The sequence below is a fragment of the Ictidomys tridecemlineatus genome, chromosome 2 (assembly GCF_052094955.1).
Source record: "Ictidomys tridecemlineatus isolate mIctTri1 chromosome 2, mIctTri1.hap1, whole genome shotgun sequence".
Lineage (NCBI taxonomy): Eukaryota > Metazoa > Chordata > Mammalia > Rodentia > Sciuridae > Ictidomys > Ictidomys tridecemlineatus.
In genome coordinates, this window is record NC_135478.1 from 32,270,521 (window position 1) to 32,294,563 (window position 24,043).

The following is a 24,043-nucleotide window of genomic DNA, read 5'->3' on the forward strand; positions in this document are numbered from 1 at the left end:
AGTATTTTAGCTAAAGAAAAACTCCAGTCCATATTACTAAACAATTAAAATACATACTATCACATCAAACAAGGCCAGGTCTCTAATTCACTTACGACTTATAGAAGAATTCTAAACTAACCAAAAAGCACTTCTAGAAGAGAAGAATCATTGATTTAATCAGGGAATGATTTTAAAAACTCTTTAAATACACTGAAGAGAGAATAAGTATATGGAAATATATTGAAGAGATCACCAAATCTATAAGAGAAAGAAAGAGAATTTTTGGAAGAGCAGTTAAGAGTATGGAGAAATATTAAAAATGTTAAATGGAAAATTATAGAAATAAAGTTTTTAAAATTTTAAATAAATTTTACTACCTTATTTTGTTATAACTTTTCTATATTACAATTAGATATTGTTCTTATTTTTTCTGTGCCTAATTTATAAATTAAACTTTATCATAAGTGTGCTTGTATAGGAAGAAGCATAGTTATACATAGGATCCTGTATTATATGAAGTTTGAGGTCTTGGAATGTATTCCCTATAGTTAAAGGGAGACTACTTACTGTACATCCATACAACAGAACATTATTCAGCCATAAAAGTAATGAATTACTAACAATTGGGTATATCTCAAGACCATTACTCTAAATGCAAAGTGAAAAGCCAGACCATAACTTTCCTATGTGCCTACATGAATATACAGTGAATCTCACTATCATGTACATCCATAAGACTAGGATTCTAATTAGAATAAGATATATTCTTCGTTTGTAAAATATGTCAAAATAGGCTCCACTGTCATGTATATCTAAAAAAAATCTAAAGTGTTCAGAAAAGGGAAATCCATAGAGACAGAAAACAGATTAGTGGTTGCTAGGGACTGAGAAGAGGTGGAAAATGGACAGTGATTGCTCCATTCCGAGTGATAAAAAACCATTATAAAATTGGATACTGGTATTGGTTGTACAACTTTAAATATGCTAGAAACCACTATATGATATATTTTAAAGAGTGACATGTATGATATATAAAATATAGAGCAATAATACACAATTTAAAACATTTAATGGCATAGAAACATTGAAAGTAAGGAGCTGAAATAATAAATCTATAATTATTTACAAAAGTATCTAATGTAGCAATAATAATGGTAGAAAAAGTAGATATAAAGTAAAAAACAGAGTAAAAAGGTTTACTACTCAATGCTAAAAGAAATAATTCACCCCCAAAATATAATTGTCCTGAGCTGTATATTCCTAAAATCTTTGCTTTAAATATACAAAGCAAAATCAGAATTATAAGTAGAATTTGATGCAACTATACTTTATCTCCCTTAAAATTTTTGTAGAATTTATCTCTTTATAGAAGATATAAAAATCAACAAAGAGTTCAACAACACAAATAGAATCCTTGATCAAATAAATATATATTGATCATATATATTTATTTATGGCTCTGACACTGAATATTAAAGAATACACATTCTTCAAGCCTGAAATATTTACAAATTTGACCACTTACTAAGTCACAAAGGAGGTCTTAAAAATATTAAAATAATCTGTTTTTTACCTCTTTCACTGAATAAAATTCAATAACATAGGAAATCAAATTCCAAAAGATAGAAGACTAAAATTTGTAACAGAGTGATAGGAATAGAAGTCATACTCTCCATAAACCTTTACAGAAGAACAGTATGATCTATGTCACATATTTCCATGATGAATATATGAGATTTACCACCGTGTCTTGTAAGCTGCAGGTACACATAAAGAATTTGTGGGATTAATTTTGGGAGAAAAATAACATGTTGGGGTAAAAATAGACATCAATACAAGGGGGAAAAAGGTGTGTTACTGTCCATTTTTCAGAAGTATTCTCTTGGATTTAGACATTTAATGACATTATGAAATTTATCCTGAACTTATAAGCCAGAACTTCAAAGCAATTCTCTTTTCAAAATGTTAGCTTCTTTTATTTATTGTCTATTCACTTCAACCTGTCAGGTGAGAAGTTTCATAGCCCATTTTGTCTAGTCCCTTCACTGTTTTACTGATCTTGATTTTGCTGTTTCTGAATCAACCACAAGTATAGAAGCAATTTTTAAAAACTTACTTAATGTTTGGGAGCCAGAAGTACCATTTATAATGTATATTTAAAAGCTTTAACTATAATAAGTGAGGCTTGAATTTAATAACTCTCAAAATATTATTAAACAGCTTAAAATACATTAAACATCATTCAAGGGAGGTTTGTATGAAATACTCTGGGAATTTATCCTATGATGCTAAAGACTAATGAGCTTCTTTTCATGACCTTTTTACCTCAAAGTAATGTTTCTTCCAGCACTCAGTTCTTAGTTTCTCTCTCTCTCTCTCTCTCTCTCTCTCTCTCTCTCTCTCTCTCTCTCTCTCCATGCATAGTAAAAAAGGATATAGAAATATTGGCAAAATCATTGATCTACATCTCCAAACACAATGTAGAGCTATTATTACCTTGCTGTTATAAGTATCAGCCTAAATTATCTGTAAATTAAGTGTGAAGTAAAAGGGTTACTATAAAAGGAAATAATATTAATGTAACAAAATGAAAATAACTATAGAATTAATAGAAAATCCCATACTAACCAAATAAACTAGTCAAAATTTGCCTCCTACTCTAAGCCTTTGATAAAGTCTGATGTGATTGAGATAAGCACAGATTGTGACATGGAAGGATCCCAATTTGAATTCTAACTCTGGCACTTACTGGCTGTATCACTTTTGGTAATCACTTGGCTTTTTCAAAATCTAGCTAAAGTCTGGTATAAATACTTAAATATCTACTACCTAAAAGACCATTTTGCATTTTAAGGTACTCTGCTAAGTTGTGGTAAAACATAACTACCTCAAAATATTTAGGGGAAGATAAAATCAAATAACATGTCAGAAAGTATTCAATTGTACTTATCAATTAATTGTCCCAATCATTATTTATTACTGGACAGGGGTCCAAATTTTATCTGTTTTCTTTATAGCATAAACCTAGGCAACTTGTCATCTCAGGATGATTAGTCTTTGAGTAATATACTAGTTTCCTTAGGCTGCTATAACCAATCATCACAAAGTTGGTAAGGCAACAGAAATTTATTATCTTACAGTTTTACACAATATAAGTTTGTCACTTACAAGTCCACTCTTCATTAAATTAGAGCCTATCTAATCTTGGATCATTTATCTCAATATCCTCACAGTAATTAGATTCACAAAGACTTATTCCAAATGAGGTCACATACTGGGATTCTAGAAGTCTGTTTTGGGGGACACTATTCCACCCACTGTAAGAAGATACAATCTTCACCCATCTTTTCTACTTCTTTTCCCATGGTTGTATAATGATTTCCCTATTTATCTAGCTCAGTTCTATTCAGAGGAAGGACCACAATGTGACTTGATCAGAAACACTTAAGAACATGTTAGAAGTGCAAATTCTCATGCCTACCAAACAAGACAGTAGGGATGGGGCCCAGGAATCTGTACTTAAATATGCTAATTAGTTGACTCTTATGGTCTCAGTCCACAGATGACCAGCTCCATTGCTGTAGAGACCATTGTGGCAGATAAGAGTGGTAAAGAAAAGCAGCTCAGAACATGAATCAGAGAGAGAGAGAGATAGCCACCAGGAAGCAGAGAAAGCTTCCCTCACCAAGAACAAAATATACACCCAGAATACGCCCCCCAATGACCCACCTCCTCCAGCCATACCCTACCTGCCTACAGTTACACTCAGCTAATCCCTATTGGGGGATTAATGCAGTATTTAGGCCAAAACTCTCAAAACCCAATAATTTCACCTCTAAACTTCCTTGCATTGACTCACTCATGAGCTTTTGGAGGAAACCTCATATCTAAACCATAACACTAACGTTCATGAGGCAGTGGTCTAGTCTTTCCCAATATCTACATAAATATACTATATACATGTCAGTGATTTTAAAGAAACCGATATAATTATTAATTTTTCTCTTTCTGGATGTAAAAAATAAGCCATTTACTGAAAAAGAAATACATATAATTAATGATAATTTGAATTGTGGACTGGAATGGCAAATGATAGAATTGCCTTTAATTACAAGACAGAAAAATCCTTAAAAATTGTGTTTACATCAAATTTATATATTCTGACTTGACACTGCCCATTTCCTTAAGTCATTACTCATCTGAACAATTAAAAAAATTTTTTTAAGTAAAAGGTATAAGTTTGTTAGCTTTGTCAAATCTGAATGTGTAAAATATACCTCCAGCATTCTGTGCTCATAGAAGACATATAAATATGTTTTGTAACTTTGACAACTGTCAGTTGATAATCACAAAAGAGCTATGTACTTTGAACTGCCAAAAGTGATTTTGTGTGCTTTGAAAAATGTACACAAACTCCTTGTTAAAAGTGATCATAGTCAGGCACAGTAGCGCACGCCTGTAATCCCAGTGGTTCCGGAAGCTGAGACAGAAGGATGGGGAGTTCAAAGCCAGTCTGAGCAACAGCAATGCGCTAAGCAACCCAGTGAGACCCTGTCTCTAAATAAAATACAAAAAATAGGGCTGGGGATGTAGCTCAGTGGTTGAGTGCCTCTGAGTTCAATCTCTGGTACCAAAACAAAAAGTGATCATATAGAAGTTTTAAAAAGGCTTATTTTCCTTCAGAAAATCTGCTGGGGAAATCTGCTTGGAAAAAGGATAAAAACTAGTTTCATGTAGCATTATACATCATGATAATTACTTAATCTGAGTATCTGGAGAGTACAGATAATACAGTTAAGTCTTCAGGCCTAGACAAAGATTGCTTGCAGAACTTCATTTAAAATAGGGGGAGGATTGAAATGATTTTTTAATTTTACATACTATTTCAACAGAAAGAACACAAATCTAGTGTTTCTTACATAAATGTTAATCATCAATTGCCACATGCTCTTGTCTAGTTGATTTTAAGTCAGGTTCAGTGTTCCTATGAGCTCTGGACAGTATCACAGCCCAGTCCCTGGCAGCAGGTCTTATGTCTTGCTATCCCTCTGCATTCTCTCTACATCCATGTGTAAGTTCACAATAAAGCACTATGGATTTCTCTGCTTTGACTGTCTTACCAGAAAAAACACTACAGTGTGTATTTCAAGCAGTGAGCTGAGACACAGGAGAGTATTTTTTCTAAAAATAGAAGTTGGCTACTAGGCCCATCTTAAACAAAAGGTGTGAAAGATTTTTTTTTATTAACACCTCCAATTGTGGCTGAGGATAAGAGTAATAGGAAACTTCAAGGAGCTCTATGATTTGGTGCTTCACTGTTAATTTTTTTTTTTTTTTCAGTCTGGGAATGGAACTCAGGGCCTCACATATGCTAGTCAATTGCTGTATCACTGAGCTACATACCTAGCCACTCATTGTTAGCATTTAAAGATTTAAGGTCCTTGATTTAAAATATATATATATATATATATATATATATATATATATATATATATATATGTGTGTGTGTGTGTGTTTATTTATTTATTTAATGGAGTTTGACTATATTAGGATTAGAATATAGAAATTCAGCATTTTCATTTTTTTTAAAGTAGGACAGATTTTATTTATGTCTATAGAGTTTAGGAATACTAAATATTAATCCAAAAAGGATATCTAAGGAGGGAAGAACCATATGAGAAGCAGAACTTAAGGGCATATTTGCTTAACGATTAAATGTTGATCACAAATTAGCTGTAAATGTAGAATCTCTCAAAATCTGAATAGGTGATAACAATTCCTATTTCTTTATAGTTCTTTTTAAAGGCATTAGATATTTCAACCAGGGGAATATTAGGAGAAGATATTATTTCCAGGGGAGATTTTTTGGAATCTACATATTTCAATTATATTTTAAAAAGCTGATATATAGAAAACATTCAATGGTCATAGTACCAACATTTCAATATTTTTCTGGACAAAAGAATGAATGTTGTGAACTTTATTCTCTGTTTTATAATTTCTCCCCACCAACTTGATTCTTCAACTCATAGATCATTAACAAATATTTACGTGTTTATTAACCTCAGCATAATACTTAAAAAATCTCTCCCCTCCATAGGAATAGATTTTCACAACAGCATACTAAGAAAAATATTACTCTTTTAAAAATTTTGTCCTCACCAAACATTTTACATCAACTTCTTGAAGACCCCAGAGGCTGTATAGGTTCATGGAAGAACATGGAGGATATAGATCCCTTTGATCTGGGTAATTGTTCCTCAGTAAGCTGTGGAGTACAGATTTAAGATGTGTATCTAACATTAGCATTTCATGATACAGCAAATTATTTTTCTGAATAAAATGAAGATATTAAATATAAAAACAAAAGGAAAAATAAACGGCACCTCTAAGTATAATTTTAAAGAATTTAAAAAGTAATGATTCATAGATTTTCAAAGAAAGAAAATAGGCTTAATTATGAAGTCACTAAAGAGCACTTTTTTTAAAAAAATCACTCTTTTGGAAGCCTTTTTTTAACATTGTTTCTGCAGATTTTCAGAGTAAGATAACTGAAATCAGAGTGAAAGGAACATCCTATGTTAAAGTTTCCACTGCTGAGTTTAAGTGATTGATAGATAATTTTCAATACTGACATATTTATTTTATACATTTAAAAAATAAAATGTACATCAAAAGAGTGTACTTATAAGAGGGGAGTGCTAGGAAATGATACTGGCCAAATTGTATTATTATATTGTGTGCATATGTGAATATATAATAATATGTCCCATCATTATTTACAACTATAATGCACCAATAAAAAAAGTGCACTTATATTTAAAAACTTATATTAGGAAACTTTCTGAAATGATGAAAATACTCTTTTGATTAGGGGTGATAGTTACAAGAATGTGTGCATTTAAAAAAAGTTCATCAAACTATATGCTTAATAAGTTGTGCATTTCACTGTATTTAAATTTTAACTCAATAAAAATTAAGAAAAAAGTCAATAGAATATGTTAAATAAAATTTGAAATAATAAAATTTGTTAAATAATTTTTTTGTGAACTGAGTTCATGCATAAGACCCCAACAGAACAGACCAAACTAGAATGGAGTCACATGTGCTAGGTGTCACATTACCAAACTGAACTTAGAGTAGGCCAATTGTCAAAAAAAAAAAAAGAAGATGATTGACAGCAACCAATCATAAGAAGCCCAGTTAACCTCAGTGAGCATAATGAAGCCCTTTCTGCTTTACCACATAGTATAAAAAGTAACCTTAAGTAAAAAAAAAAAAAAAGTAACCTTAAGTAATCTGATGCTGTTCAGTTTGCTTTTTGTTCTATACTGCCCCCTTGTACCTGCTAGAGCTATCTTAAGAAAGTTGATCTGTGTTTCTATAAACACTGATGTGGCTGTGTCATTATAGTATGACAATTTTAGATCTTCTGGGGAAATACCCAGCAATGGAATAGCAGGGTCATATGGTGGTTCCATCCCTAGTTTTTTGAGGAAACTGTATACTGCTTTCCAGAGTGGTTATAGTCTGTAGTCCTACCAACACTATATAACACTATTCCTGTCTCCCCACAACCTTGCCAGCATTTATTGTTGTTCATATTCTTGATCATTGCCCTTCTGACTGGAGTGAGATGAAATCTTAGTATATTTTTATTTGTATTTACCTGATTGCTAGAACATTTTTTCATATATTTATTGGTCTTTTGTTTACCAGTACAATTCACAATAGCTATATTACAGAATCAATTCAGATGCCTGTCAATAGATGAATGGATGAGGAAACTGTGGTATGAATAGATATATAGATATGAATAGATATAGAAGAAGGAGAATGGGAGAGGTGAGGAAGAAAGGAAGATGGGGGATCATGAAGCAAAACTGATTTCCAGTATGTATAAGTTTGTTGGTATAAACCCAACTACTATATATAACCACAAAGCTCTAATAATAATGATATAAAAAGAAAACTGATCTATCTATCTATCTACCTGCCTACCTATGTAGGTCTCTCTCACACACACAATAATAAAGGTTATACTCAGCCATTAAAAACAATGAAATTATGGCATTTGCTGGTAAATGGATAAAATATCATTTCTCAATATCATAAATGAAATTATCCAAACTCAGAAACTCAAAGGTTGAATGTCTTATTTCATATGAGGAAGCTAGATTAAAATAAAGAAAGAGGGAAGAAAAATATTACATAAAAATAAATGCAAATTAATAGACAAGTGAAAGGAAGTCTAGTAGAGAATGGATAATGGGAAATAAGAGGGAGAAAAGGAGAAAGGGAATTATGAAGCAAAACTGATTTCCATGCATGTACAAGTTTGTTGGGATGAACTGAACTACTATGTATATCCACAAAGATCTAATACTAATGATAAAAAAGAAAGCTGATCTGATCATTCTGTCATACCAAGATGATGGGATGCTGACTGATTCATGAATTACTAATAAATAAAAGTCAATTAAATTTTAAACTTGTTGAAATTTTGTTCTTTGAAAACAAAAAAAGTGTGTGTGTGTATGTGTGTGTGTGTGTGTGTGAGAGAGAGAGAGAGAGAGAGAGAGAGAGAGAGAGAGAGAGAGAGAGAGAGAGAGAGAGAGAGAACCAGGGATTGAATCCAGGGATGCTATAGTACAGAAAATTGCAAAATGGTAACAGAAAACCTGAATGATTCAAGGTTGGAAAACACTGCCCTATGGAAAAGTGAATGATGCTCACAGAGTTGAATCCCCAAAGAAAACTAAATGAGTTTTGAAGTTTGAACATGACTCTTCCCAAGAGGTTAACTGTTTCCTATTCTTTTCTTGAGATTTCTCTCTGCCTAGGGATAGAAGTCAGGAGTGAGGATGTTACAATATTTATCTTTGGGGAAAGATGCATATAAAGCTAAGTAAATTAAGTAAGTTGTAGTACATTAATTCCATATTAATAATGAGTGTATTAGCAATTAACACAAATACCCAAATATTTAGTCACAAAATATAAGTAACTTATCCTAATGAATAGGCTAATGAAAATTTTCTGCTTGCTATGGAGAATTTTTGTAGTAACTTTGGGAACAGATTTTTTTCATGAGGAAACATAATAGTCTAAATTCTTTTCCTTCCTTCCTTCCTTCCTTCCTTCCTTCCTTCCTTCCTTCCTTCCTTCCTTCCTTCCTTCCTTCAATTCCCTTCTTCCTTCCTTCCTTCCTTCCTTCCTTCCTTCCTTCCTTCCTTCCTCCCTTCCTTCTCTTCTTCTTTTTTTATCAGTACTAAAGATTTAAGCCAGGGGTACTCTACCACACAGCTACACATCCAACTTTTTTCTATTTTTATACTATTATGTACCAGCATAATAGTAGAAATTCTCTATACATAATATTTTTATACTATTATGCACCAGCATAATAGAAATTCTCTATACATAAATGTATAAATTAAGAGAGTGGTCATTAATTTTTTAATTCCAAAAAGCAAAAATTAAAGTCATGTTATTAAGTGTTAGGGAAAAAGATACATACACACACACACACACAGACACACACACGTGCGCACGCACATACACACAACTTCTATAGGTAAACCAGAAAAAAGAAAAAAAGAAACAAGATTTTTCCCCATTAGTTTATTGCTTGGTATAAAACTAATTAGAAATATGTAAAACTCTTCACTGAAAAAGACTGAAGAAAAATGAATACAGAGACAAGTTATACTTCTACATGAATGTATTTGATTATTATAAAAATTGATTTTCTCCCTAAATTAGCACATAGATCTTTTAAAATACCAATCAGTCTCTTAACAGAATTCTTCTTAGGACCTAACCAAATAAGTCTAAGATTCATGAGGGAAAAAGTCAACAGGTAAGAATGATCAAAATAATTTTTTAAAAATTGGAGTAATGAAGGATCACTAACCACGCAGTAAAGAAAATAGGGAGGCCAGATGCTGTGGCACATGCAGGTTATCCCAGCTACTCAGGAGACAAGGCAGAAGATTACAAGTTTAAGGCCAGAATGGGCAACTAAGACCCTCTCTCAAAGCAAAAAGGGTTGGGGAAGTATGGCAGTGGTAGAGCACCCCTGGGTTCAATCCCAGTATCTCTCTCTCTCTCTCACTCACACACACAAAGTTGAGAACTTTCATCTTTTTACTTAAAAGAATCATTTTAAGCTTCTTTTTGGCATGTTCAAACTGCCAGCATCAGTGCTCTTGTGTTTTGAGACCATTATTAAATACAGTGAGGGTTATCAGAATATAGGCATTGCAGTATCTCAAAAATCTGATAATGCAAATAGCTATGAAGTAACTAATGGGGGTAGGACACAGAGTGTCGATATGCTAAACAAAGAGATAATTCACATTCTCAGAAGGTTATAACAAAACTTCATGCTAGAATTGCACACAATTTAAAGCTTATGAACTGTTTATAAATTTTACTGTCTACATATTAACGATGTTATATTTTGTTTACTAATAAGTATTTGTACATAAGACATGTTTAGACATGCATATACATGTGCAAATATATTGTTAGCAGTTATTCTCTTTTAGGTCTGAAATTACAGCTTGGAGAAAACATATCTGTATTTTTTTTTCACACAATGCTCCTTTTCTAATTGAGGGGAAAATGCTAATCTTAAAGTAATTGTTCTGGCTTTGATCTAGAAACCCCCCCCAAAGTTCATATATTAAAACCTTGATACCTATTGTAGCATTTCTGAGAAATGGGGCTTTTGAAAAATGATTAGATCATGAAGGCTCTAAGTATCTGTGAATTAATCCAGTTGATGAATTAATAATTTGAAAGGACAAATAATGGGAGGTGTTGGAATCTGTAAGAGGTGGAGCCTAGATGAAGGGACTAAATCCTTGGGAGAGTGCCACTGGGGACTACATCTTGTCCAATGCCCCTTCCATCTCCCTTCACCTCTTTTCTCTCTGCTTCCCGGCTGCCGTGAGCCGACAGCTCTACCATGCTCTTCCACCATGATATTCTGCTTCATCTTAGGTGCAAGGGACTGGAGTCAGTGCCCATGAACTGAAACCTCTGAAACCATGAGCCCCAAATAAACTTTTCCTCCTCATAGTTGTTTCCTCAGTTATTTTGTTCCAGTGACAAAAAGCTTGCTAACACAGTATTAAAATCCATAAAACAACATGAAAAATTTTGTGATATAATAAATAAAAACATTAAAAATATTGTAATCAACAATTAAAATTATGAAAATTAACATAGAAATATACAGAAAAATATAGAAATGACTGACATAAATACATTAAGTTAAATTGGTTTAATTCAGATGGTGATTTTTGGAAAAATGAAATTATGTCACTTACAGGAAAATGGATGTAACTTGAGAATATTATATTAAGAGGAATAAGCCAAACTCAGAAGGTCAATGGTCATATACTTTGTCTCCTATGTGGAAGCTAGAGAGGAAATGGGAAAGAAAGGTGATGGTGGTGGTAGTAGCTCATTAAAATTGAGGAGAGATCAGTACAAGAAAGATACCAGTGGGAGGGTAGATGGAAGGGCAAGGGTAAATACTTGGAATGATATTGGTCAAATTGTATTGCTATAATCTGTGTGCATATACTAATATGTAACAATAAATCTTACCATTGTATAAGACTATAACTCACCAATAAAATATGGGAAGAAAAGATTGTGGCTTTTAAATGATTCTAAAATTCTGGACTTCAAATATTATATTATCATATTAGAAAAAATATTAAAATTGGGACCTACTTACAAAAAAGGCTTTTACCCAATCCTATTAGAACTATGATACTATTATATTTAGTTTTGGTTTTGTTTGTTTATTTTTTACAAGTAAAACAGACAGCTTTATTTGGTTGTTATTATTTTCGTGGTGTTGGGGATTAAACTCAGGGCCTTAGGCATGCTAGGCAAAGCACTCTACCACTGAGCTATCTCCAGCCCCTGTGATATTATCATAAATCTGAAAATGTTTAATTTTCTTAAAACCATACTTCCTAACTCTTCCTCAGTGGAAATTAGAGAGGATAGTACTAGCATTTATTAAATAAGCACCCATTATTATAATATAGAAACTATATGTTACTATAATTGCTTTGTATATTAGATTTTTATTTTTTTTTAATTTTTATATTTTTTTATTAGTTGTTAAAAACATTACAAAGCTCTTGACATATTATATTTCATACATTTGATTCAAGCAGATTATGAACTCCCATTTTTACCCCGTATACATATTGCAGAATCACATCAGTTACACTTCCATTGATTTACATATTGCCATACCAGTGTCTATTGTATTCTGCTGTCCTTCCTATCCTCTACTATCCCCCCTCGCCTTCCCTCCCCTCCTATCTTCTCTCTCTACCCCATCTACTGTAATTCATTTCTCTCTTGTTTTTTTCCTCTTTCCCCTCACTTCCTCTTATATGTTATTTTGTATAACAACGAGGGTCTCCTTCCTTTACCATGTAATTTCCCTTCTCTCTCTCTTTCCCTCTCCCCTCCTGACCCTGTTTAATGGTGATCTTCTTCTCATGCTCTTCTTCCCTATTCTATTCTTAGTTGCTCTCCTTATATCAAAGATGACATTTGGCATTTGTTTTTTAGGGATTGGCTAGCTTTACTTAGCATAATCTGCTCTAGTTCCATCCATTTCCCTGCAAATTATAAATACACATATATGTAATGTGTGTATGTACTCAACCATATTCCAAAATTTAAAACAGGTAGCACCATCATCTACCCTATCTTTGTGCTGCAGCACTACTGGTTTATTCTTTAGTTCTAGGCCCAGTTATCTCATATATTTATTGTGAATATTAACCTTGGTGTGCACAGGTCCCTTGACACTCTTAAATTATTTGCTGAGCTGTTATACTTTATAGTTTATGGGATATTGGAGTAGGGAAGGACTTGGAGGTGACCTAGATCTACCCCTTGTACTTAATCAAGTGGAACTCGAGAAATTAGTCTGGCTCACTCAGACTCTTTTTCTTTCAGACTACTGCCATTGGGCCAGAATTGATCAGTGAGGTGCACTTACACTATTCAGCTCATCATATGTTCTAAGTGAGATGAACTAGAGGAATGGGAAGTGGCTTGTTGCTAGATGTAGAAGCACCCTTCCTAGTGGGCACTTAGTAATGATATCTTGATGGCAATATTCTTATGTCTTGGTTCCAATAAGTTGCTGCAAATACTACTAAAACTTAACATAGGCCAATACACAGCATAACATATCTCTCAAGGTCCTCTCAAGGGAGACAGGATGACATGGAGATTGGCTTTGATCTAGCCATCCCTCTTTGGGAATTATCCTGCAGAAATAATAGCATGCACATGCACACATGTTTATTAAAGCATTACTTGTGGCAGAAACATTCCACAATACCAATTTGAAAATACCATGTTCATCAACATAGGACTTGTTGACTAAAAACCTGGGTATATCTGCTGTGGTATGTTATGCAGAAGGCTAAAACTAGGTCTATATCTGTTAGTTTAAGTATAGTCATGTGCTACATAATCAAGGAAAACTAATAAAGTTAAATAATAGTATCTGAAGAATAATATATAGGACAAATTCCTTAATTTCTTTTACTGTAATTGACCCTTCATATGAAGATGATAATAATGTCTGCTCTTCTTTTCTCCAAGGGTCTAAATTGAAAGACATGTTTGGAATGCTTTGTTATCTGAAAATGCTATACAGATGAAGACATATTTTTAACTAGGAATGTGTCCATTTGTAAGTTTAAAGTTAAACTCCAAAAGAAGGGTACTACAGTGATTTAGAAAACAAAGAACAGTTAAAGCATGCTGTGTTATGGAATCATCAAAACTAGATCCTATTCTGGCTCTGACACTTCTCTGTTAGCCACCTTAAATACCCTTATGGCAACTTAAATACCCTAAAAACAACTGATAAAATCTATTTCCCTTTAATATTGTAAGGGTAAATACAATAGTATGTTAGTATTTTTAACCCTATAATGTCCCTTTTAATAACAAATACATTGAAATACTCCATTTCTTATCTTGAAATGAAACTCATAGCTCTCTAATGGTAACCCAGTATCTAGGCTTCTCTTCTTCTTGTTAGCAACAGAATCTTTCCCTCAAGCTGGCCCACTGGAAGCTCTATTCTCCTTCTTCCCCTTGCTATTGAATATGACCATATATTACTAAATGTAGGCCAATAGGAAGTGAGTAAAGTGACATGTGCAGCATCAAGTTCATGTTTTCTTCATCAGCTAATTGTTTGTACTTCTCTTCCAGTTTATTTTTCTTCCATGAGTAAGAATGTAAATGTGATATGACAGTATATTCAACCTTTGACCATATAAAACCACACCTTAGGAAACTTGCCAGTCTGAATGGTTTTATAGGGCAAGGTCTCCTCTCAAAGTGGACCAGCAGCCTATCTTTAGTCAGGTACATGATAAAGAAATAAACTTTTATTTTGCATGACTCACTGTAAATTGGAGTTTCCTTATTGCAGAATTATAGTCTGTACCCTACTTAATATAGTTGGTGACATAAACTATTTCAAAAAATTATAATTAATTTAAAAGTAACATACTTATGATGAACTATATTTCCATATGTATATGCTTTAGAACAACTATATTTGAAGACATAAGCAATAAGAAATACTAGTTATCCCTATCATTAATAAGTTTGTATATAGCCATTCTGTGTAAGATCTATAGAAAAATGTACTAACAGAAGTAATCATAGCTATAAGAATAGAAACCACTATTAAGTAATAGCAGATTAAATATTTGTATATGACAGAGGAGAAAAGAAAGTAGTATTAATGGAATAGAAATAGCTTCCAAAATAAATTGCATATTATCCAACTATCAAAATAAGAAAATGTGATAATCTCCCAAATGAACTGAGCAACAGAATTCCTTATGGGGAAAATAATTTTCTGGACTATGACATGGGATGACCTACTAACAAAATATCACAGAAAATAAATATTTTTTGAAAATTCTACAACATGTAAGGGCACACATTATCTCCAGTACTTGAAATAACTTGACCATAACTTTCAAAGGGGAGGGAAGAATATCTTAATGATAATTTGGAACAAGAAGATATAACAAAAGAATTGTAAGGTAGATCTTTGTGGATAATATCAAAGTAAGAGTGAAAAACAACAGGCTATCCAAAAACAATCTTAGTGTATAGTTTTTATACCATATATTTCTTATCATTATGCTAAAGCAGTTAGAAGAGTTATAAAGCCTAGCAATACTATATTTCCAAATATTTATCTTTTCAGATTCAATGAAATCAATGTATTTTATCCATTCTGTCAACTTACTAATAATATTTGTTTTTAGAATATTAAAAAGCATCTTGCATTTGTAAATGCTTTCCATGGTTTCTCAGTAACTGCATTCCTGTCTTTTAAAGCTAAATATATATTCAGAAATGATACAATATGTTGAGTAGAAATTAAGTCATTATTCAGTAAGTTCAAGAGCAACAAGTTTATTTCATATCAGCTTCCCTCTCCATAAAAAGTCTTCTGAAAAACTCCTTGAATTTTTGCTTAACATATCCTGTTTCAGTATTATTTTGTATTAAATCACTATATTATTTTGTAGTTGGTTTAGTACAGCTGAACATTCAAAAGAAACTTCAAATGTTGTATAGTTGTTACACAGTTCTCTTCTGTTGCATTTTAGTTTATTTAGTGTCCCTAGCCCTTGCCCAATAAAATTCCTTGCATTCCCTGTATTTCCTAAAATTACAATAACCCAAAGCATTGCTACAAATTTCTGAAATGTCTCATAGGCAGTATCTCTTAAACTACCAGTGTAAAGAACCAGTTTTCAACCTTGTCTGAGATCTATACTTTTACAAAATGAAAATGTTTATTTTATAAAATGAAAGTGAGTTTCTGGGGAAAATGTAAAATAAAAACAATGATATATAAATATTACCTCCATTTTATTATTAGATTCGATAGACAAAAATTAATCGGACAAGTTACAAAATAAATCCCTAAATGTCTCACTCTCTGTACTTAACTGCATACCACACTTTGAATGACACTTTCCTAGGAACAGTAGTGTACTTTTTGAGAATAATTGGTAAAAATAAAGCAATATAAAAAAATATTTTAAGAAGTTTGTTGTTACAATCATTATATTTTTTATGCTAAATATCCTTTAGCAGAGATTGAAATAAATAGTTCTATCCATGGTAACACTGCAACACTACCTCACTACCTCTGCCAAATCTCCAGATATACATAAAAGTTTTATTCTCTCTTTTTTTCATAAAGAGTAATTGTGTCTTTTGTGAGAATGAATTCTTTCCTGTAAAGGAGTATCAACATTATTTAGCCAATTAAATGTCCAGATTCCTTTTACAAACCAAAAAGCAAAATAATAATAAGATATGATTTCTAAAAGGACTACTAAAAAGTATTATCATACTATAAAAAGGATATTCATCCCATTGCCCAGGCATCTCTAAATTCATGCCTAATAATCTTCTCTGTTACTTCATGTTACATTTGACCATCCCTGGGTCTGTCATGCCTGAATCCCACCACTCAACATAGTGTCCAGCACAATTCCTTTTCTTGTGATTCTAATATACGTTCAGAAGAATTAGTTTAAGGCATCAACTCCTTTTTTCCCCTCAGAAGTGTCCTGTAAGAGCATGGTCACTGGAGAAGAATGTCAAGGTTTATGCTATCCCAATCATATTTTTGAAAGTGGAATTAGACATTTTTTTAATGTTTAGAAAAATATGTTAAATTTTAAAAAACTCTTTAAAAATTCCATCAATTTTATAACTTTTCATTAAAAAGTTTTTGTGTTCTAAAGATTTGTTCAAATACCTAATGTTCTGCTCCAGTTACATTTAAAGTAAAATCCATATTAAGATGATAACTTTAATTTCCCCATGAGATTCCTTGCACACCTTATAGTAACATGATAAGCAAGAAAAAATATTTTAGTTTATATAAGTATGTATACAAAATGTAATTTAAACAAAAGTAATTGTTTACTTGTTTACTTATAAGTCTAATTTCTAATTCTTTAATGCTAATATAAGCAACCACAAATATTAATTTAATAGTGTCAGCCTAAGAAAAATATATACTCAATAAATATTTACAAGAAAAAATAGAATATATAATTATTTTTAAATCATTTAATATTTTTTAAATAGTATTAGTCAAACAGAATTTAAAGCTTATTTATTTTATACTAATAAAACATGATCTTACCCTTTTCTTGGCCACCACAGAAACTTTGGCATCTGCTTTGGATTTATCTGTAAGATAATAAAACGTGGCTGCTTCAAAAAAGTACCTATGCTCCTGTTCTGATAAACACAGTGTTACACAGAATTTTCTACTTTCTAATACTGTAACAACAATACTTTGTTTTCAGTCCTTTAAACTAAAATGCTAATAAATTCGCTAAGTAACTCACGTGTAATAATACTAGATATTCATACACTTATTTGAAAAACCCTCTCCCTTTAATTTTATTGGTTAATTGGACTTCCTCATATTAGCATTAAGTATAGCTGATTTCTGAGTTCTGGTCTGCCTCTGTGCAGTATATAGGATATATAGGATCTAGAATTAAATCCCAGCTACCTCCACTTATAGATCTACTATATGCTGGACATGGGGTAAGAACTTCATATAAATGGTACTTTATGTAATCCACATGAGAACGTTGTAAGGCATGTAGTCATCCTTACTTTACATCTAAGGGAACTGATCAGTTTGATGTGAAGCTACATTAAATAATCTGCCTAAGGTATTGCAGATGGACCAGACCTATTCTGACTACAAACCCCTAGTCATCCCAGGATGTCTGCTGCCTTCATTTGGGGGCCAAAGAGGTGCCAATAGTGCCTCAGAAAAGAGTCAAAAATAATGGGGAGTATGGAGTCTGTGCGGGACACCCACCCACCAGAACCTAGACTCTGTGTAAGGACTGCCCCTTCTACCAGCAGACTATAGCGGGGGGTCAAGCCCAGTGGCCCAGATCTACCCACACTGGACTGTGTGGGACTCAGGCTTACAATAGGCCTGGTCCATCCCTCAAAGTGAGGCAGACACCAGCCAGAGCCCAGGCTCTGGCACAGGACTGCCCCTTCCGACCAGCAGACTACCAGAAGAGTTCAAGCCCAGAGGTCCAGATCCACTCAGGCCAACTTGTTCATGACCCAGGTCCAGGATGCAGTAGCATACATTGAGGGACACCAGCAGGGTCTGGAAGCTCAACATCAAGGTGAGGTAAAGACAGTCTGCATGGGTACTGCAAAAATATAGGGAAGAAACTGTAATATCTAGATCCACCCTGCAAGAAAGGAAGACACATGGACCAGACAACATGAAAAAACAAGGGAGGAAAGTGCCCCAAACAAACAGAACACTATAATAACAGAACCCATGGACAGCAAAGTTGACGAAATGTCAGAGAAGGAGTTCAGAAGGTTCATAATTAAAGATTTGTGAATTAAAAAATGACCTAAATGAGCAAATACAGGCAAAAATTGATCACTCCAACAATGAGATAAGAGAGCAAATACAGGTAGCAAAAGATTACTGAGAGAGAGAGAGAGAGAGAGAGAGAGAGAGAGAGAGAGAGAGAGAGAGACACTCTGAAAAAAAATACTCAGAAATCTTTGAAATGGAGAATACAATAAATCAAATAAAAAACTCAATAGAAAGCATAACCAAGACACTAGACCACTTGGAAGAAAGAATGTCAGATAATGAAGACAAAGTATACAATCTGGAAAATAAAGTTGATCACACAGTGAAGATAGTAAAAAACCATGAATAGAACATTCAAGAATTATGGGACAACATCAAAAGACCAAATCTAAGAGTTATTGGGATGGAGGAAGGCACAGAGTGTTGGGAGTCGCCCTGGCTCCAAAGACTAACTTTTCCACCCCCCAAGAAGAGCCGTCCAATGGTAAGCCCTGCTGGCTCATATGATCTTTACCCACCAATCAGACCAGCTCTGCTGGCTCACATGATCCTTACCCACCAATCAGAAAGCACCTCATGCTAACTGTCAAACCATTCTGTCATAACTGTCAAACCGCCCCGGCTCTATAAATATGTAGAGCTGTTCCTCAATAAACGGGCATTTTCTCCGATGGCAAGCCTTAGAGTTCTTTCACAGAGTTTCAAACCAAAGGAATGTACAATCTCTTCAATGAGATAATATCCGAAAATTTCCCAAACATGCAGAACAGATTGGAAAACCAAATACAAAGGGCTTACAGAACACCAAATTACAGAATTACAACAGATCTACACCAAGTCACATTATAATGAAAATGCTTAGCATACAGAATAAGGATAGACTCTTAAAAGCCGCAGAGAAAGGAATCAGACTACATATGGGGGAGACAAATTTGTATATCAGCAGATTTTTCAACCTAAATCCTCAAAGCTAGGAGATCATGGAACACCATATACGTAAGCTCTTAAAGAAAATGGATGCCAATCAAGAATCTTATATCTGGCAAAACTAAGCATTAGATTTGATGATGAAATAACAACCTTCCACGATAAACAAAAGTTAAAAGAATTTACAACTAAAAGGCTGCACTACAGAACATCCTCAGCAAAATATTTAAGAAAAGGAAATAAAAAACAATGTTGAAAATCAGCAGAGGCAGGTATTACACTAAAGAAAAATCTAACCAGAAGAGAAAACAAGTCACATTAAATGCCAAAAATAAACAAAAATGGCTGGGAATCCAAATCATGTCTCAATAATAACCCTGAATGCTAATGGACTAAATTCACCAATCAAAAGACATAAACTAGCAGATTGGATCAAAAAAAAAAAAAAAGACCCAACAATCTGCTGCCTCCAAGAGACTCATAACATAAAAAAAGATAACCATAGACTTAAGGTGAATGGGTGGGAAAAATCATACCACTCACCACATGGACTGTGGAAGCAAGCAGGGGGTTCCATCCTCATATCAAATACAGTAGACTTCAAATTAAAGTCAATCAAAAAGGATAAAGAAGGACACTACATACTGTTCAAGGGAACCATACTCCAACAAGACTTAAAAATTATAAATATATATGCCCCAAACAATGGAGCATCTATATTCATCAAACAAAATCTTCTCAAGTTCAAGAGTCAAATAGACCACAACACAGTAATTTTGGGTGACTTTAACACACCTCTTTTGTCACTAGATAGATCTTCCAAACAAAAGCTGAACAAAGAAATTCTAGAACGCAATAATACAATCAATAACTTAGACTTAACTGACATATATAGAATATTTCATCCTTCAATGAGAGAATACACTTTCTTTTCAGCATCACATGGATCCTTCTCTAAAATAGACCATATACAATGCCACAAAGCAACTCTTAGGAAATATACAAAGTAGAGAAACTACCCTGCAGTCTATCAGATCATAATGAAATAAAATTTGAAATCAATGATAAAGTAAGAAACAAAATTCACTCCAACCTGGAGACTAAATAATATGCTACTGAATGAACAATGGGCTGCAGAAGACATCAAGGGCGAGATTAAAAAAAATTTTAGAGGTGAATGAGAACATAGATACAACATATCAAAATCTCTGGGACACTATGAAAACAGTTCTAAGAGGAAAGTTCATTGTATAGAGTTCATTCCTTAAAAGAAAAAAAAAGTCAACAAATAAATGACTTAATATCACATCTCAAAGCCCAAGAAAAAAGCAGCAGAACACAGGAACTAATTAAAATCAGAGCTGAAATAAATGAAATTGAAACAAAAGAAACAACTGAAAAATCTGACAGAACAAAAGTTGGTTCTTTGAAAAAATAAATAAAATTGGCGGGCCCTTAGCCATGCTCATAAAGAGAAGGAGAGAGAAAATCACTAACATACGTAACAGAAAAGTTAATATCACAACAAACACTACAGAAATACAGAAGATAATTAGAAATTATTTTAAAAACTTGTACTCCAATAAAATAGAAAATATCGAAGGCATTGACAAATTTCTAGAGTCATATAATTTGCCCAAATTGAATCAGGATGATATACACAATTTAAACAGATCAATTTCAAGTGATGAAATAGCAGATGCCATCAAAAGTCTACCAACCAAAAAAAAACCCAGGTCCGGATGAATACACAGCCAAGTTCTACAAGATCTTTAAAGAAGACCTACTACCAATACTCTTCAATTTATTTCAGAAAATAGAAAAAGAGGCAGCACTTCCAAACTCATGCTATGAGGCCAATATTACCCTGATTCCAAAACCAGGAAACAACACATCAAAAAAAGAAAACATCAGACCAATATCTCTAATGAACATAGATGTAAAAATTCTCAATAAAATTCTAGCAAATCTAATACAAAAAATATATCACAAAGATTGTGCACCAAGATCAAGTAGGATTCATCCCAGGGATGCAAGTTTGGTTCAACATAAAGAAATCAATAAATATAATTCATCACATCAATAGACTTAAAAATAAGAACCATATGATCATCTCAATAGATGCAGAAAAAGCATTTGACAAAATACAGCATCCCTTTTTTGTTCAAAACATCAGAAAAATAAGGCATAACAGAAACATATCTCAACATCATAAAGACTCTCTATGCTAAGCCCCAGGCCAACATCATTCTAAATGGAGAGAAATTGAAGACATTCCCTCTAAAAACTGTAAAAAAAAAAAAAACAACAACAACAACAACAAAAACCCAGGGATACCCTCTTTCACCACTTCTATTGAACATAGTTCTTGAAACACTGGCTAGAGAAATTAGACAGATGAAAGAAATTAAAGACATACACATAGAAAAGAACTCAAATTGGCACTATTTGCTGATGATATTATTCTATACCTAGAAGACCCTAAAAGTTCGACCATAAAACTTCTAGAACTAGTAAATGAATTCAGCAAAGTAGCAGGATATAAAGTCAACAACCCATAAATCAAAAGAATTTCTGTATATTAGTGACAAATCCTCAGAAAGGGAAACGAAGAAAACTACCCCATTTACAATAGCCTCAAAAAAGATAAAATACTTGGGAATCAACTTAATGAAAATGAAAGATTTACATAATGAAAATTACAGAACCCTAAATAAAGAAGTCAAAGCAGACCTTAGAAGATAGAAAGAGCCAACTTGCCCTTGGATAGGCAGAATTAATATTATCAAAATGACCATACTTCCAAAAGCACTATACAGATTTAATGCAATTCTGATCAAAATCCCAATGGCATTCCTCATAGAAATAGAAAAAGCAACCATGAAATTCATCTGAAAAAATAAGAGATCCAAAATAGCTAAAGTAAACCTTAGCAGGAAGAATGAAGCAGGTGGCATCACTGTACCAGACTTTAAACTGTATTACAGAGCAGTAGGAACAAAAACAGCATGTTATTGGCACCAAAACAGACTAGTAGACCACTGGTACAGAATAGAGTACACAGAGACTAACCCAAAAAAATTACAATTATCTTATATTAGACAAAGGTGCCAAAAACATGCAATGCAGAAAAGATAGCCTCTTCAACAAATGGTGCTGGGAAAACTGGAAATCCATATGCAACAAATTGAAATTATACTCCTATCTCTCACCATGCACAAAACTCAACTCAAAATGGATCAAGGATTAGGAATAAAACCAGAGACCTTGTGTCTAATAGAAAAAAAAAAAGTAGGCCCTAATCTCCATCATGTGGGATTAGGCCCCAACTTCCTTAATAAGACTCCTGTAGTGCAAGAATTAAAATAACAAATCAATAAATGGGATGGATTCAAACTAAAAAGTTTCTTCTCAGAAAAACAATCTGTGAGGTGAATAGAGAGCCTACATCTTGGGAGCAAATCTTTACACCTTACACAACAGAGCACTAATCTCTAGGGTATATAAAGAATTAAAAAGCTAAGCACCAAAAACGAATAACCCAATCAATAATTGGGTCAAGGACTTGAACAAACACTTCTCAGAACAGGATATACAATCAATCAACAAATATATTAAAAAACGTTCATATCACTAGCAGTTAGAGAAATGCAAATCAAAAACACTCTAAAATTTTACCTCACTCCAGTTAAAATGGCAGCCACCATTTGACCCAGCTATCCCTCTCCTTGGTCTATACACAAAGGACTTAAAAACAGCACACTACAGGGACACAGCTGCATTAATGTTTATAGCAGCACAATTCACAATAGCTAAACTATGAAACCAACCTATATGCCCTTCAAAAGATGAGTGGATTAAAAAAACATGGCATATGTACACAATAGAATATTACTAAGCAATAAAATAGAATAAAATTATGGCATTTGAAGGTAAATGGATGGCGTTAGAGAAGATAATGCTAAGTGAAGTTAGCCAATTCCAGAAAAACAAATGACGAATGTTCTCTCTGATATAAAAAGACTGATTCATATGGGGTAGGGAGGGGGAGCAAGGGAGGAACAGATGAACTCTAGATAGGGCAGAGGGATGGGAGGGGAAGGGAGAGGGCAAGGGGTTAGAAAGGATGGTGAAATGTGATGGACATCATTATCCAAAGTACATGTATAAAAGACACGAATTGGTGTGAATATACTTTGCATACAATCAGAGATATGAAAAATTGTGCTCTATATGTGTAATAAGAGTTATAATGCATTACACTATCATATATAAATAAATCGATAAAAAAGAATGGGGACTACCAATGCTTTTTTTATGCTACTATTACTAAAACCAGAATAATTAGTAACAAAATTGATTATAGAAAATTATTCCAGGATATTATTTTGGTATGTTCAATATATGTGTGCTCATATTTTGACAAAAACTATTTGGTATCAAACATGAAAGTCCACCTAAGCTGTTAATCATATTCATAGTTACAACTGTTATACATAAACACTCCTTCTACATATCTAAATATATGCTTGAGATGATCTTTCCTCCTGAAATACCTGTTCTCCCCACTGATGAAAGTACAAGACCATCCACCATTAGAGATGATTCCTCTAACTAAGAAACATCTCCACTTCTTTT

At 33.1% G+C, this 24,043-nt stretch overlaps 1 protein-coding gene across 5 annotated transcripts in view; it reads right to left on the bottom strand.

The window, feature by feature from the left end:
- Zcwpw2 (zinc finger CW-type and PWWP domain containing 2) overlaps positions 1 to 24,043 on the bottom strand; it is a 130,984-nt gene that overhangs the window by 11,569 nt on the left and 95,372 nt on the right. For 2 of the 5 annotated variants that reach the window (XM_040289893.2, XM_040289892.2), the window contains exons 4-5: positions 17,249 to 17,295; positions 6,145 to 6,250 (exon numbers count right to left, since the gene is read on the bottom strand). The exons of 2 other annotated variants lie outside the window; for them this stretch is intronic. In XM_040289893.2, the coding sequence (XP_040145827.1) occupies positions 6,145 to 6,250; positions 17,249 to 17,295 (153 nt within the window). The remainder of the gene's footprint in view (positions 1 to 6,144; positions 6,251 to 17,248; positions 17,296 to 24,043) is intronic. One more of the 5 variants, XM_021731781.3, reaches the window with a different exon arrangement.